The sequence below is a fragment of the Macrosteles quadrilineatus genome, unplaced genomic scaffold (genome assembly GCF_028750875.1).
Source record: "Macrosteles quadrilineatus isolate MER2022 unplaced genomic scaffold, UCM_ALF_1.0 Scaffold_5__1_contigs__length_97177068, whole genome shotgun sequence".
Taxonomy (NCBI): Eukaryota; Metazoa; Arthropoda; class Insecta; order Hemiptera; family Cicadellidae; genus Macrosteles; species Macrosteles quadrilineatus.
The window spans coordinates 87,144,690-87,161,670 of NW_026542598.1; the positions used below are offsets into that span (position 1 = coordinate 87,144,690).

General features: G+C 34.4%; 1 protein-coding gene across 1 annotated transcript; it reads left to right on the forward strand.

Moving 5' to 3' along the window:
- The first annotated feature begins 513 nt into the window (after positions 1–513).
- Positions 514–16,128, forward strand: LOC128994910 (uncharacterized). Its single transcript, XM_054419740.1, has 5 exons — positions 514–679; positions 3,949–4,051; positions 4,696–4,895; positions 14,099–14,704; positions 15,490–16,128. Exons 2-5 carry the CDS (start codon positions 3,964–3,966, stop codon positions 15,541–15,543), a joined length of 948 nt encoding a protein of 315 aa, XP_054275715.1. The 5' UTR covers positions 514–679; positions 3,949–3,963; the 3' UTR covers positions 15,544–16,128.
- The last annotated feature ends 853 nt before the right edge of the window (positions 16,129–16,981 follow it).

The window sequence follows — 16,981 nt, forward strand, 5'->3', positions numbered from 1 at the left end:
ATTGTGGTGCGTTTCGGTTCAGAGGGGTAATGACTAATTGACCAAGTGCGGTGTCTGTCTAGATCAAGGTACTTCTTCCTTTTGATACATCTGCACCAAGGCCCCACTAGCTGCATCATGGCCCATAATAATGATTCATAATAATGTCATATTTTGTCACCTCGGTTTTTTGTGACAAATTGTCGAAGTGGTACCGGTACCATGAGGTTCAGATATTATGAGTATGATTAATCTATGGTTTTACTTGTAGTTTCTATTCAAAGCTCATGGGTCTTTTTGTATGAATCTTATATAGATTATAGAGACTGATTTAATACAGCATTATCATACTTTATTGATACATTGAATTTGAATACTGAGAACTTTTTAATAAATTCCAGTGTCTATAATCAACAGATGTAACTATCTTGTCATTTCGTAGTTTTTATTTGTCAGTGTTGGCCAACATGGCATAACTTAACCAAACAAACATAAAAATTGGAAAAAAACACAACAAAATTCAAAACGTGAAAACGTGCGAGCCAGCCAAGAGCCAAACTAATCTTGCTTAGGATTTAGATTTTAGGTTTAATATTACTTATTACAGTAATTAATTGTATTGATGGGTTCAGTTCGTTACAGTGTTTCTTAATTGTTCATCAAGTCCAACAACAAGACAGTGTTATCAATTTGAAATTGGGTAAGTGTTTTTACAAGATGATTGTTCCTGACTGTATTCTTAGGCCCAACCCCTACATGATTAAAGAATAGAGAAACTTGTCTGTGCTGGAAAGTTGTATAGGCCTACCACTTTTTAATTAAATGAGGTTGCCTGTTTCTCTCACTACCAAAATTTTATTCGGTTAAGTTTATTGCGATTCAACTTGTGAGTTCATCATGTCAATATGAATTATGTTTGTACAATTAGACCACTGTTGCCCATATGGCAAAATTATGTAGCTTATTCTTCCCATGGTCTCAATCAATGAATCAATCTAATCATCCTTTTACTGTTAGACCTTTTTTTCAATCCAATTAAGTTAGGCTAAACTTGGACCTTTCTTTGAGGATTGGTCTGAACATAACCCAAGTTTATCAGAGCTCTTTTCTACTTGACATTTGGTTTTACGATGGGAGATATATTTTAACCCTCCGAGTGTTATGTGTCGTAAAAGCGACTTATAACACATCCGCTGTAGTGTTATGTGTCGCTTTTGCGACTCACAAACACTGTTTACGGCGACGGCTCTGGGACTGACTGAATCGGATTGAACCGGATCGAGTTAGGTATCGTTTTTTTCAGCAGATTCAGAGCTTTCTCCTGATGTCTGTTTCTATACGCTTTTCATTTTACGTGCGTAACTTAGGCCTATTTGTAAACAGCTTCGTTAACCTCGCACCGATGACTGAATGTGTTTTACCTTTACCTTTACCTTCTTCTTCACCGCCACTCTCCTTAAAACAGGGGGTACGTCTTCTTCTTTGGGCAAGGCCCTAGGAAGTTTATTGTTGGTCAAAGTTTGACCTGGGTTCTTGTTTTGGTGTATGTGTGAGTCTATCTGTTTTTGTTGATGGTGTAAAATTCTTGTTTGGTGTAGCATGGATTTTGTGTGAGATGATTTGTTAGGGTTTGCTTGAATTTGGTTTTGTTAGGTTTTAGGGATTTGATGTTTTGGGGAAGGTGGTTATAGAATTTTGTGCCAGTATACAAGGGTTGGTCCTGTGCCTTCTTTAGTCTTTTGTAAGGGAGGTCTATATCTTCTTTCTTCCTTGTGTTGTGTTGATGAATTTCTGCTCTTGTCTTATTGTTCTCTTGTATGGAATATTGAATGGTGTCACAGATGTACATGGATAGAACTGTTAATATTTTGTCTTCTCTGAAGTGCTGTCGGCAGGGTGTGTTGTATGGAAGATCATTTATTATTCTTAAAGCTTTTTTTTGTAGTATTAAGATTGGTTCAATGTATGAATGTGTTTTATTACGTTTATCATTGTTTTAGTGTTAAAAATCATAAGTAGTGATATACGTGGTGCATTATAAGATTTAAGTGATTTTGAAGGGCTGGTTGATGATCCTGAAGAAGTAGGTAGTGATATTGATGTAAATTATCAGCCAGATTCCTAGCTATGGTTAGGCTATGCATTCTTAAACGCTACCTATGTACCGAAATCTGTTTTCTGCCCATAATTTAGGCTATTTATTTGGAAACCTACTTCCTTATTACTATATTTTTGGAATCCTTATAAAATTCTGAACAAAGTGGCTATTTTAAAATATTTGTAGACCTATAGGCCTGAATTATAACAATTTATTGAGTGCAAACATAAATTCTTTTCATTTATTTTATAATTTTTGAGAAATGTTAACCCCACAAAAATTGTTAAATATTTTTTTGTAATGTTTTATAGGTATGTTACATTGAAGTCCATCATTTTCCAAACAAAATGATAGCCTATATAAAACAGTATACTTTACCACTTACATTGTTTTTAAGTTTCTAAGATACATTTTAATAAAACCCTGCGATTGCGCAAAAAATGGGCGAACATTAACACCAAAACTAGAGACACTTGGAGGGTTAATCCATAGTTTCAGCTGATTTTACACAACCAAGTTAAGTCAATCTGTACCAAACTAACTTGGCCTAATTTGTTTTCTCTTTCGACTTTGGGGATAAGCCTTCTAATTTATTGATTTAAGTTAACTTGATGCCTAGGTATCTTACCGGTAGGTACCTATTTTTATATTTTTCTGCTGCGATTTCGTGGGTTCGTATGCCACTAATTTATCAGTGCTTTTCACTTAGGCCTACTTACTGGCTCACCCCTTGCTTCGTTGGCTACATTCCACACCCAGGTCTGTAGCCCACGTAGATGGGCAAATACAAGGTTGAGACCACCAACCTGTTTTTATTTCAACCAATTAGGAATCCACCAAATTTATTCCATCCAAACCGATCTTTTGTTTTTGTTGGGCCTCTCCGACTGAATAAGTAGCCTATTTTATTGTCTTATCTGAATTCCGGATGTGTTGCACACCAAACCTGACTGAGTCTTCGATCTTGCGATGATACATCAACAGGTTAGAGTGACAATGCCTAAATTAGTTAACCAACCAGCCATTGATCTTAATCTAAAACCACGGCAGGGGAAGAGGATCCTCCTATGAGTTTTATTTTTTCAAACATGTTTGCAACAACTATTTGGTACTTTTGTTCCTAGTATAAATTCAATGTTAAATGCTAAGTACCGTACTCAATGGTTTGTTGATACTGAACAATATTTATTTATTGTACCTGTAAGTCAGTGTTTCCCAACCAGTGTGCCGCGGCACACTGGTGTGCCGGTAGGCCTCTGTAGGTGTGCTGTGAAATTTTAACTAGTTAAAAAAATTTTGATCAAGAAAGAAACTTTTAATGAGCAAACCTTGAGCACAAATTTCCCACTAGAACTGAAACCAGGGTTTATTAAATATTTCTCACTCATTATTGGTAAATTCATACAAAATTGTTATCAAGCTCAATGTTTTATTATTATTTAAAACTTTCCACCTAATAAACACTAAATAATGTACACATGTTAGATAAAAAAATGTGAGTTTTATATTTTTTACCTTGGTAAATCCAACTTTATATTATATACCGGTACATATACTAGTAAAAAAAAAGAGGTTTTTATGCACTTCCTAAATGTAATTTTTACCAACGATATTTTGTAGACAAGTGTGCCGTGACTACAAACTTGTTCTAGTTAGTGTGCCCTGAACGGAAAAAGGTTGGGAAACACTGCGGTAAGTTAATCAACTGATATGTTTCAATTCGTTTTAATATCCATAGGCCTATATCAGATCAAAAAATAAAATATAGATCGATGTAGGCTATTGAAAAGAAATCATTGATAATCAATGACTGTTCCCTTTAACAGGAAAGTATACCCTTCTTATAATCTATTTTACTCTATGTTTTGCAGTGAGGTCCTGTTTTTATGATGGCTGATTTAGCTGAAATCGTTGGCGACATCAGAGCTTGTGTTATTTCCAGTAAAGGACCCCTTTCTCTGAAAACACTTTCTGGTTAGTATTTTTTAAACTAAATTTGTTTAAAGACTGTGCCCTAATTTTATGGACTTACCTATTTTAAACCAACATTTTAAATCTTGAGTGTAAATATAGGCCTGCAATTTTTTTTATTCAGTAAAGCCCAGCTCACTTGTCACCAGAAATTTCTTTAAGTAGGCCTACCGTACGGTACAAATAGAATGTAGGGATTATTTACCTCCCTGCGTTTTTGATGAGACTGCAGTCAATTATATGCCCATATCATATCGTCATGACAATGATCCGTTATCGCAGTCCTATCTAGATACGGTAATATTTCGCTACTGCAGCAAAAGTTGTAACATCTCCTGATATGGAGGGCAAATAAGAGCATGTCCCACTTCCTGGGTTGTGAATACATCCAAGCAAATAAAATAAAAATCAACTTATTTAAACAATTTTCAGTTTTCATACACTGTTAGAAATATAGAAAAGTCCTGTTATAGGCCATCAACATCGCCTGATAGCCTCTCTTGACACGAGGCTTCGCATTCCACCCCTCTCTGAGCACCCTTGTGCTGAATTTTGAAGTAGTTTATGTTGTAAAAAACTGACACAAAGGTATGATGTTTTAAGGAAATAATATATCAACAAACTAAACTCAGAACATAACTTTCCAGGTGACTATGAAAGCCTGGTCGGTAATCAGATTCCGTACAGACAGTTCAGCTACAGTTCCCTGGAGGAGTTTCTGAGAAGTCAACCATCGTTGAAGGTTTGCGGATCAGGCAGTTATGCGACGGTTGAAGCTGCCACTAGCAACCAGTCTAAACACATCTCTGAATTGGTCTCAAAACAGAAACCCAAAATAAAAAAAAAGGTAATCAATCAGTATTTGGTTTGAACATAATTTGTGATGTGGAATGCGAATAGGGACCTCTTGTCGGGAATTTTCGATTTTGGGTTATATGTATTTGAATTCCTTGTTAAATTCTGAATTACTTTTTGCAAGTCCCATGCATCTAAGAATTTTTATGTTAAAATTATAGGACTTTGAAATTTTGTTTTGGAAAAGGGCCATTTTGAGAAAAACCATTTTGAAAATTCCAAATACACATAATAACAGTTTTTTACGTATTTAAGAAACAATTTTGGTATGAAAAGAAACCTTATAATGTCCTCTTTGGACATTATATGCAAAGATGTGTCTTAACTCATTGTAGTTTTCATCAAAATAATTGTTTTATCAAAGCATGTTGTAAAAATCGCCCTTCAGAAAAAGGAACTCTTGTCGGCCCTATGTTATTTCTCCATAAAATAAGAAAAGGTACCTCTTGTCGTGACCGCAAAATTTCCACTAGAATGCAGAACAATTAATTTTTTGGACTAAAGTCTGTTTATAAAGTGAATATTAGAAATGGGGCCTCTTGTCGTTATGGCAAAATAACATTGAGCGACAAGAGGTCACTTTTCTCAGACCGTGCAGAGGCTAAGAAAAAGATTTATTTCAACCTTTTACATCTTCAATTCGGTATTTTAACCGATACTGTCCTGTTCTATGTTAATTGAGGTATAGCAATTGATAAAAAACCGAATTTCAATATTTTCAACCTTAATTACTTATACGGCAGTAGGCCTACTGAAAATTTTGCATCGCCCACAAGAGGTCCCTATTCGCTTTCAACATCACATTTATAAGGTAGGCCTACTATTTAAGTTATAATATGGTATATTATTTATAAGTTACTATATTTGGCTGTACTGCATTAAAAAGGATACGGATGATTTTAATCCTTGAGTTGTGTGGCTAACGTAGCCCTTTTTTTTAGGAAAAATACAAATCAGCTGGAATTAAGGAAATCAGTTGAACATTTTTATAACTAACTTTCAGTAAATTAATAACATTACCATGATGGTCAAGAAGTTAAATAAGGAGAAAAAAGTGCTTTGTTATTTTTTTTTTTTAACTCAAGTAAAATATTAGCGCTGTAAGAAGTTACTGTAGACCAGGTGTTTATAAATGAATATCGGGGGTTTAACGCTTTATAACTTGTAAATGCCTACTATTAAACTTACCGCTATAAATAATACATCGAATGAAAAAGCAAATTAAAGAGTTTATGCCTTCCAACAACAAATTATCTAACAAAATTGGTTCAGTAAAATTGTGATTTAATTGTACAAAGTTAAAAAGAAACCTCCAACTCTTTTCACCACTATGAATTGGGAGGTTGCTTAACGTTTTTTGCAAATAACTTTCAAATGGTATGGAAATAGATTTTGGTCGAAGGTGATATTTCGAAAGGAATCAAATTTCCTACAATTTACTATTCATGCATTTCTTGAATAAAGTCAGACAAAAATTGACTCAAAATAAAACAGAATTGAAAATCCCCGTTTTTAATGTTTACCTACTATGTTTATTTCTACAGTTGGCTAACTCTTATCCGGACACCTTTTAACTGGACATCGGTTCAACCGGACTACACTCGGTGGAATAAACATCTCTTTAACCAGACAATTTTTATGAGCACATCGGTTTAAGAGGACTAGACTCGCAGGAAGATTGCGGTACTTTTTTTTTGTCCTAGGACGCTAGGCACGAGCCTGGGATTGTTTTTCACATTACTTCAGCCTAGAACTAGGGGTTGCGGTATTATCACTTAGCATACTTGGGAATAGCGAATAGAAATTCTAACAAATTGCGCTATTCGTTCGTTTTTTTGGCTAACTTCTATTTTATTTGTTAGTTTTTAAAAAGAGCTGGAAATAACTTCTACTCAGTTAGTTTTTATAGTCAACGAATAGATAATATATTCGCTAGTTTCAAATCGTTAGCTTTTCTGGTCAGGCGAAAGTATTTCCAGTACGGGTTATTTATTTTACGTGTTCAGTGAGGGTTGCGTGTTGCATGCCTACGTGAGGGGTCAGCGCCCTTGGGGGGGTGGGGAAAGAGAAAGTCAAAGTCCAGTCGCTTTGGTATGCAGCGGTCCTGGAGGGCGAGCCAATGGCAGCCAATAAGGCCGGCCACACACGGAACCGGGCAGGGCAGGGCATGACGAGACACCTGACTTGCCCTGTCCTGCTGCTGTCACACACAGAACGAGGCAGGGCACGTCAAGTAAAAAGTTTAGCCCACGTAAACCAGAAAATTCATATAGGATTTTTTATTTCTGAGCCTTGAGCCGATTTAGCCAACTTTTTACTTGGGAGCAGAATAGAAAACAAAATTCAAAGTCATACCTCCAGAGGAGTGGTTTTTGAAACCCTTAATATGTATGTTGGCCCTCTCTTTCCTCAGTATCAATACCAAGATTTAAGTATTAGTTACTCAACCACTGTAGTAATAGCACTGTATAGTCGTATCAAATGTGTAATCTTTGGTCGTATAAATTGTTACAGTCATATATGTAAATTGTATCGGTTGTAAAATAATCCATACCAAAATTATCACGTAAGGTAATAAATTACATCAACGCACATGCGCAGAAAGTTCTGCCCGGCAGCAACTTGCCTCGGGGCATAATTTTGGAGACCTTCGCATTTGGCCCGGGGGCGTCTTTTTGACGTGCCCTGCCTCGCCCGGTCCTGTGTGTGGAGCTCCATAAGCGCCCGTGCAATTCCCGTCGCACAAGACGCCCCGGGGCAAAATGCCCTGTCGCATCCCGCCTTGCCCGGTTCTGTGTGTGGCCGGCCTAACAACAATTCAAGCACCGAAGGGTGGGAAGGAGGAATGTTTGTTTGGCGATTGATATGTACTGTAATCTCAAGTGTCAAAACAATGTCTTCACTTCAGTCGATGTCCAATATCTGGCCGTGACAGGTGTTAATTTTTTGTTAGTTTCTTAGTTGTCTTGTCGTCATATGTATATTAGTGATACAGTTAAATATTTTAAATGCATAAGTTATTAAGGTGAACAGTTTTAATTAAGTAGGAGTAGATTAATAATATTTGTTTGCAATGGCGGGCGAGTGTGATATCAAGTGACCAATCTTAAGTGACATATTTCAACAAATTGAAAAATGAAATGAAATGAATGAAATGAAATGAAAAAGTGCTTTTATTTACAAATAAGTGTACAACAATAACTTCTTAGCACTAAATACAACGATGGACAAAAAGCCCGTCTATTGCGGCTGGCGTACCTGGTTAGCACTTGTACAACAATTGACTAATGTAAACTGTTCTCATAAATCAGATTAAAATCAAATAATAACACAATTCATTTTTTGACAATACACATATTTCTAAAACGGATTCATTCATCTATGTATATTTCCATAAATTAAAAAAGAATGATAATGAAAATATAAGTAAACTTTCCTTTTTTAGAATCATAACAATAGCCTACATTCTAGCAATATTTTGCAATATTTGATCAAATTAATATACTGTATATAAATTTCAACGATTCTTGGTATATAAATAATACATTTCTATCTTACTAATGCAATTTTGATGCGTTAATGAAACTAAAAAATTATAATAAAAAAGATTTTAAAAGTAATGACATTTGGGAAAATGATTCTCACAGATTGAATTCTTGGATTAACCCCCATCTTTTAGACCAAGCATCTTTTAAATAATTACTTAAGGCCCGCCAATCCCACCCATTCAATATCTCTATATATTGTTCCTGTGTCAAAATTGGACAGCCAAAATAAAATTTCCTTATTGAATTTAAAATGGGACAATCAGAGATAAAATTAAAAGCATCTTCTTTCTCTTGTAAATTACAAAGAGTGCACAAATGATAAGTTCAAGTTGAGTCAGCCAAGTTGAAAAAAATGAAAAGGGTGGAAACGCGTTAAAATGTTTATTGTGTTTGTACCCAAAACAAAAAAATTAAAGCATTTGTCACAAGTGCTTCGAGGTTAGTTGGGGAAAAGTATGATGGTCTCTTTTTTTAACTTGAAGTGGAATAGGCCTATATATTTTTTAATGAATATAATTTTTATTTTTTAGTACAGTTATAGTGTATTTCTCAATGTGTTTACCATGCTCTTTTTAACTTTATCTCGCCACAAATAGGTCACTTTTAAATTTAGTAGTAAACTATACTTTTATCACACTGGAAAAACTACTTCATCAGACTTTAAAAAATTATCTGATATTTCGTAATCCATTAATTGCTGTCCATTAATTGTTGTACAATAAATTTTAGTGTAAAATTCAGCTAATTGAACATCAACAAACTGTGTTTTTACCTAGCCGGGACTTCAGTTAGTTAGTTACTTCAGTTGTAACTTATGTTTGTGTATCGAAAGTAATGTTTATGTCAGGAAAGGTGAGATGATCACTATTTGTTTTTGAACTACTGTATTGAAAACAGAGTGATGACAAGTTTTTGTATCACCTTTAAATATAAATAAATTATGTGCACTCGAGTTTGAGCCTAAATATATCTGAGATGAATTATTTGATTTTGTTGAAACAAAAATTAAATATAAGCTGGTTTAAATACATTTTACATGGTGTCAATTAAATAAATTTCCGATTTCCGATTACCGTACCAGAAAAATTTATATAGTTGAAAGATCCTAAAAAGTACCGGTTTTTAAGAAACTCCGCACTAACACTGAAGTTTAAATTTATTTGTAAACAAACCACTCTGCCAATTTTTATGGCTTATTGGTAGGTTCATTGTTAACATTTCCATGCATTTAAAAAAATGTATTCACAATAGTTTTTATGCTGCTGTTAATTTTTAAAACGTATGCTAACATCGTTAATAAGACACTGAAAATTTCGTTCAAAATACCATCGTGTTTGCCGTGACTCAAGAAATAACACCAATATGACAGATGTTATAATGCGAACAAAGGTGGTTTTTAAACAGATTTATATTTATAGACAAAAATTTCTCCCGTCACTGGTAGCGGGCCGTCTGGTGTTTGTACGATATTTCCCAGCTGGGCGGGAGCACGTGTGAATCTGCGACGTTGCCGATGTGTACCTGACTACCACACTGACATTGCTTCAGTATTCACTCACGGCAAACTAATGTGTAAATCATTATTTAGTTAGAAATTTACATCAATTTACTAACAAAATATTCACTAGTCATGAAACAAATACATTATAATAAGATAACTACAAATATAAATCTACAAATTAAAAAACACCTGTGTTCACTGCGAACGCCTGTTCAGTGCGGCAAACCTAGTCATCACTAACAGAGTAACAGACGAGGAAGAATCAGCGACACCATAGGCATTTAAAGTAAATTTTGTTGTAGTAATGAATGTTTTGACATTACATGTAATGTAAATGTGACGATGTTTAATTAATCTATAATATTAAAACGAAACTGTGTTTTTTTATTTCACGATTCTGAATCAACCACTCGACCGATTTTCATGATTTTTGTGTTGAAAGAAAGATCATTTTGAGAACTAGAGGGAATGTTGAGCCATAATTTTAGTTTAGGGTCCCAGTTTTTTAGAAATTAGGTTTTAATTTTGAAAAAGTCTAGCAGCCGACGCTAAGATTCTAAACTAGCTTTTGGCATAAAATAATTTGCTTAACATAACAGCTGTAAACATTAAGCTTTTGTGTCAAATTCAGCATTTGGATAAAAATTTAAAGACATACTTAGGGTGACTTATTTATACTATGTGTAATGCTAATAATTGATACGTTCAATTCTTCTGTAAGAGGATTACAGATTAATTAAATATACATAGTAAAATACTAGGATGTTCAAATTATTTTTAAAGCAATCTGTAATCTTCGATTTGTTTTAGAGCAATATAATTTGTTTTAACTAACAGCTGGTTAAATATAAACTATGGAACTGTGAGGTTATTTTATTTACTCTTAGTTTGTCATTGATTATAGGAAATAAGTAAGATTAGTAGAGATAATTATACCACAGTTTAAACCACAGTTTAACCAAAATTAATTAAACCACAGTACAAATCGAGGCTCTGTACACGAGTCTTAATAACAAAGGATAAATGCAAATTATTTTACTGCTACACTTTTCAAGGAAAGATTGGAAAAATAACAAGGTTTACATGTTTTAATTCTTCATGGTAGCTTTTTGTTTACAACTAATGTTTGTCTGCTTTAATTTTGTTTGGATTAGGCCCGGAAATATCGATGTCATAAAAAGATCAAGATTAATCAGGAATCACGATTTTAAATTACCACCACAACCTCAGCCGGGTTTTATACATAGATAAACAGATGGATGACATAGATTGAACACAACGTCAACATTGACCTAGGATACTGCAATTAGACAAACCATCGTTTTAAGAAATCGTGTTCAGTTGTGGTTACGTTTGGGGGCGCTGATATAGGCCCCCAAATCAATTTTATAAAATATCACTTTTATTTCAATGAATATATTGTAGTTTAAATTAACTAATATGGGAAATTAAGATGCACATTTATTCAATGAGGGTGGGTAATTATCAAGGATAGAACTGATAACGGTATGGACAATACGTCATTAGCTCTACTAGCGTGTTTACTTTTTATATTCCTGCTACATGTGACCAGTTCTTTTTTTTCAAATGAATGTTATTTGAACCAAACAGCTGTTTCAAAACAAACCGTTATTGTTTTTACTTTTCTTTGTTTACGCTTATTTATTTAGCAATTAATACAGTGAAATTGATATAAAGGATAGGTGTGACGATTAGTTTTGATGTTAGGACAGCAAAGTTAAATTATGTGTACTGTGAATTTTATTGGATATTATAGTTTTATTTTAGGTTGTTTCTATTCAGACCTAGGTACTGGAAACTATGTATAGTAGTTGTATTGTGGTGATAATAATAATTATGGAAGAGGCAGGTATGCTATGGAAGGTGGTATCGTTGACTAGGTATATACACTTCTCAATTGACTATTACTCTCTCTACTGTAGGCTACTTATAATCAGTGTGCGTCTGTGCGAATCGGCTGCAAATCTCACTTCAACGCCTTTCACATCGTAAAAATTGCAGAATTTCTGTTTTATTGTAAAATTATCGGATTTAAAATGCATATCGGATAGACCTGTGATGGAAGAAAAACATATTTGGTCACACAACATTTGTTTGCAAGATGATTTTTCACATTAAAACTGCAAGAAACTTTGTCTTTATATGCGTAAACTAGCCGATCTGAATTGTACACGGTTTTAACTGACTACTGAATTCCCGTACGTAGAACGGGCTAACACCTCGTATTTAATTAAAACACAATGATTAGTAACCAAGATGTGTCATTATTTCATTACCTATGAAATCCTTTTGAAACAACCCTCCAACAAACAGCTATCTTCTACAAATGTGGAAAACTAACTTTATTTCTATCAGTTAGTTTTTCAACTAACTAATCATTTCTATCAGTTACTTTAACTACTATCACTTACTTTTTATGGGACTAACTTCTAACTATAGTTCGGCCGCTTAGAAAGCGACCTCCTCCAGCATTGGTTTAGCATTAGCGCGCAGGTCGTTTTCTAAGCGGCCGAACTATAGTTAGAAATTTTGACTAACTTTCCCAACTATGTACTTAGATAAAATCCATTGGTGATTTGAACCCGGGTCCTCTTGGACCAAAGTCCCACACTCTAACCACTAGACCAGCTCGCTCCCCTGGAAGTGGGTGGTACTGAAACAAATGTTTTTGTGGGAAAGATTTGAGACCAGTGATCACGTGTCTAAATACAATTTTCTCCTAAATTTAAGTCAAATACTGTATACAGTCCAGAGTTTTTCCAGGGATGTTAGTTTAACCGGAAAACCCGTTATCCGGACTGGCTTTGGTCCTGAGGGGTCCAGATAAGAGGGAGTCTATTGTACATTGAATATCGGGAATGTCACATTTTATTTTTTTAAGCAATTTTTGGCTGCCTTATTGAGTATTTTCAAAAAAGGCATAATAGTAAATTGTTGGAAATTTTATTCTCTTTTGGAAACTTGGACGATTTCCTCACCATTCAAATTTTATTGCAAAAATATTAAGCAACCTCCGAATTTATAGTGGTGAAAAAAGTTGGACATTCATTTTTAAGAGTCCTTGGAGCGTAGAGGTTCTAACTCATAAAACTCATTAAAAAACTGCAAGCAAATTTCTAATCTCACAGTATACTAGATATTTAAATTATTACAATCACTTTAGTATTTGGAAAAATATTTTAAGGTGATAAATAACTCTTCAGCGGGTGTTAGAAAATAACAAAATTATAGTATAAAAGTTATAAAGCATTAAAACCACGATATTCATTTATAAACACCCAGTATTTTAGGCTGAACAGATTTTAAGTTGTTACTCGTTCTTTTGTAAATTAGCAGATTAAAACTGGGATTTCATGGCACAGTAGATAAGAGTTGATCCAGTGGAGCTAAATTTAAATTGGATTGAAAGTGTAAAATATCATTTTTATAACTTGGAAATCATAACAATTTTTTTTTATTTATATATATATGAGACAAAATATAAGGCTACAAAGCAGCAGCATTTCCTAGAAATACAGTTAGAACTAAGTAGGCCTACCAGTAATAGATATGGTATAATACCAGAAATGCACAATATGTTAGCAAAACAGACAGACATAAGTTAATTTAGAATTTTGTAAAAAAATATTGTGTTTAGAGTCCTTGTATATCATTTTTTTACCAAGAGAAATGAAAAATTGATGTAGCCTAATAGCAGATCAATTGTCAGTGTAACTTCTTTTATATATATTTCACATATTGTAATGTTTAAAAAAATGTGTAAAATATAAAGTGTTGAATATATAGCTGTTATTATGTACCTATTATTTTTATTAAAAATTACTATTAACTGTAAAGCATACAGTGATCTTACAATGGACAAGTTGGGTAAAGAACACAGCGCACTTAAATGTTTTTGTCTTCAGAGACTAATTTCCAGACTGTGACTTCCTACAGTTGCTGTAATCAGCTCTATCTCAGTCAAGTGACGTCTTGAAATATTACCCATATTGTTTCTTTACAATCAGCTGTTTCCTCTGACCTGCCAAATTTCCAACACAAAATCTTTATCATACAATATGATGCACATTTTGTAGCAGTCCTATTGTCTGATATAATTTTAAAACTAAATTTTCTGTTTCACAGTTTGTACCGCAGAGAAAATATGCGCCAGAACCATACCAGAAGCGTCGCTCTCCTGGGGCTGGTTACAGCAAAGAAAACCACTTCAAAAGAGGAAACCCCTCTGTCAGATATTACAATTACAAAAAGGAAAATCCCTCGGTGAAAGAAAACCACTTCAACTGGGAAAACACCTCCAAATATCACCATTACAAAGAAAACAACTTTCGTAGAGAAACCACTCCCGTCAAATATAACCATCACAAAGAATATCCCTTAATGAAAGACCATTCCAACAGAGGAAACCGTATCAACAGTAAATACTTCCGAGATGATAATAATAACAATAACCTCAACAAAGATACCCACTTTACCTGGGAAACCCAATTTAGAGATAACTTTTCCAACCACTCTCCAGAGTCTTTGTTTAGAGAAAATCAAAGTAGAATCCGACCTCGGAAGGATACACATTGGAAGGCTCATGATGACAGGCCCGTGGCTCAGGAGGAAGTTTGGGCTCAGACTTTGAGGCGTAGCCCACCAAGGATCCAGCCACATGTACATGAAAATGGTTCATACATGTGTATTGCCTCTGGGTGTTTCTTTCAACACTCCTATAATGGTAAACAGGTAGGTTGTTCCATATGTATTTTATTTATAATCAGTATTTCAAATCTATGTGCATGCTACATGAAATTTACTGGGTGTAAAAGCCTGGCTTGGGAGCTCTGTGCTTATAGTGTTTGCCTGGCAATCAGAAGGTGGATGGTTTGATTCTGAGAAAAGTCAATAGCTTTTCAGTCGGAAACTGTACCCAGCTGTCCTTAATCTTTAGGTTTTTTAATCGATGGTCTTGGCTAAGTAAAAAAAGCTTATCTTGGTAACATGGATACACGGGGCATCTCATTCCATCTACACTCATCCTTCACTGGCATTTCGGTTGAAATATAAATAGTAAAACAGTACTGTGTTCCTGTCTCACATGTTAAAATTATGTACATTCTGCAGGGTGTCCACATTCAAGAAAGTAAGGGATAGTAGTCATGGAAAGTCATGGGAAAATATTCTGGTCATTGAAAGTCAAGGAAATAGGCAAACATTATGTCAATATTCCTGTGGATATCTTGTGGATTTTAGGTATTAGAGTAGAACCTTAACAAGAAGACCCTCAATAAGTAACCCATGATAACCAGTGTCATATGTAAATACTCCTAACTCTATATTACCACCCCTAATGACATATTATTGCAAACCTCTATAAGAAGACAACGTTGATTACAAATCTTACTTGATAATCGTCATGAGAAACTTGTTATCAAGGCTCTACTCTATTCCTACCATTATAATCTGTTATTGAGGTTTAAATTGTAAAAAGTATGTAAAAACTTACTAAATCTAACTTAATAATTTTTCAGGTATCGTGGGATCCAAGAGATGGGAGCCTTAAGGTCACCATCCAAAACTTTTAAAACATCAGTTTTTCCACCACTGTATGTGAATATGCAATATAGGTGTAAAACGAATCTCTATGAGAGTATTCTAGGTTCCTAGTAACTTATAAGGCTGACTTGTTCCATGTGTTTTGCATAAATATTTAGTAATATTGTATGTAAAACAACTCTTTACGGGTATTTTAGGCTCACAGTAATTTCTAAGACTTACACATATTTTCCATGTAATTGTAAAAGTTTTTTAGTTATATTTTAAAAGAAATGCAGTTATATGAGACTGAAAACTAATATTTCCCATAATGGATCGCAAACATTTGCTTGAAGAGTGCTCTTAACAGCAGTATTTCTGAATATTGTAATTTTTGTTTTATTTTAAGGCCTATATGTTATAGCTGTTGTTTTCAAAACGGTTGTTCAAAATGCCTGATAAATAGCTAAGGCTAAGATAATAATAACAAGGGACCATCTACAATATATATGAGATGGGTACCTTGCTTGATTGTATAATATTTCTATATAGTTGTAAATATTTGTTTGTATACGTTCATACTGTTGTTTGCGATATTTCAATAAAAACTAAAGCAATGTATGGAATTCTTGAAACCCATAAAAAAAACTTTAGCACTATGGCCAACTGAGATAGGATTAAATCTGGATCTACTTCAAAACCCTGGTTGCAACAAGGAACTACGTAGACATGGGTTTGCCTTTTGTAGCTTAATAACATGTACTTAGCAATATAAGTACCATGTAAAATATTTGTATGTAAAAATACCTATTATCTACTACTAATACACTCTATGGGACCTAACTGCGCCTCGTGGTCAGTAAATATATTTTTTGTCGACCCACTAATTCTTGATAAAAACTGCTCCCTGTCATTGCTAAGTCCCTCTCTACACATAGCGGACATTTTAACACTTGATAAGCGCCTTCATCTCTACTAGCGATATTAAAAGTTTGTATAAAAATGTCTACATCAATCCAATAAATAACTATTATGCTGGCTTCTTTTGTAAGATAACCAGATATCAATTTCACCAATATTTCCAGTACCTGTTCTCGACCATAAATAAGTACCGTAAAGCAGATTCGTAATACACTATCAAATTTATGTGTATGTAAAGAGATTAGATAAGGGTATGGGCAATCCTAAAATGCTATGGGAAAGGGAGGGAAACAGGCCCGTGACGTAGGAAGTGGTGAAGGAAGTACTCAAGGCGAGCTGTCCGGAGTGTGGGAACTGTTTATGACGATTAGATAAGGGTACGGGCTATCCTAAAATGCCATGGGAAGGGAGGGAAACAGGTCCGTGATGTAGGAAGTGGTGATGGAAGTAGTCATGGCGAGCTGTCCGGAGTGTTGGAACTATTATGACGATTAGATAAGGGTATGGGCAATCCTAAAATGCTATGGGAAAGGGAGGGAAACAGGCCCGTGACGTAGGAAGTGGTGA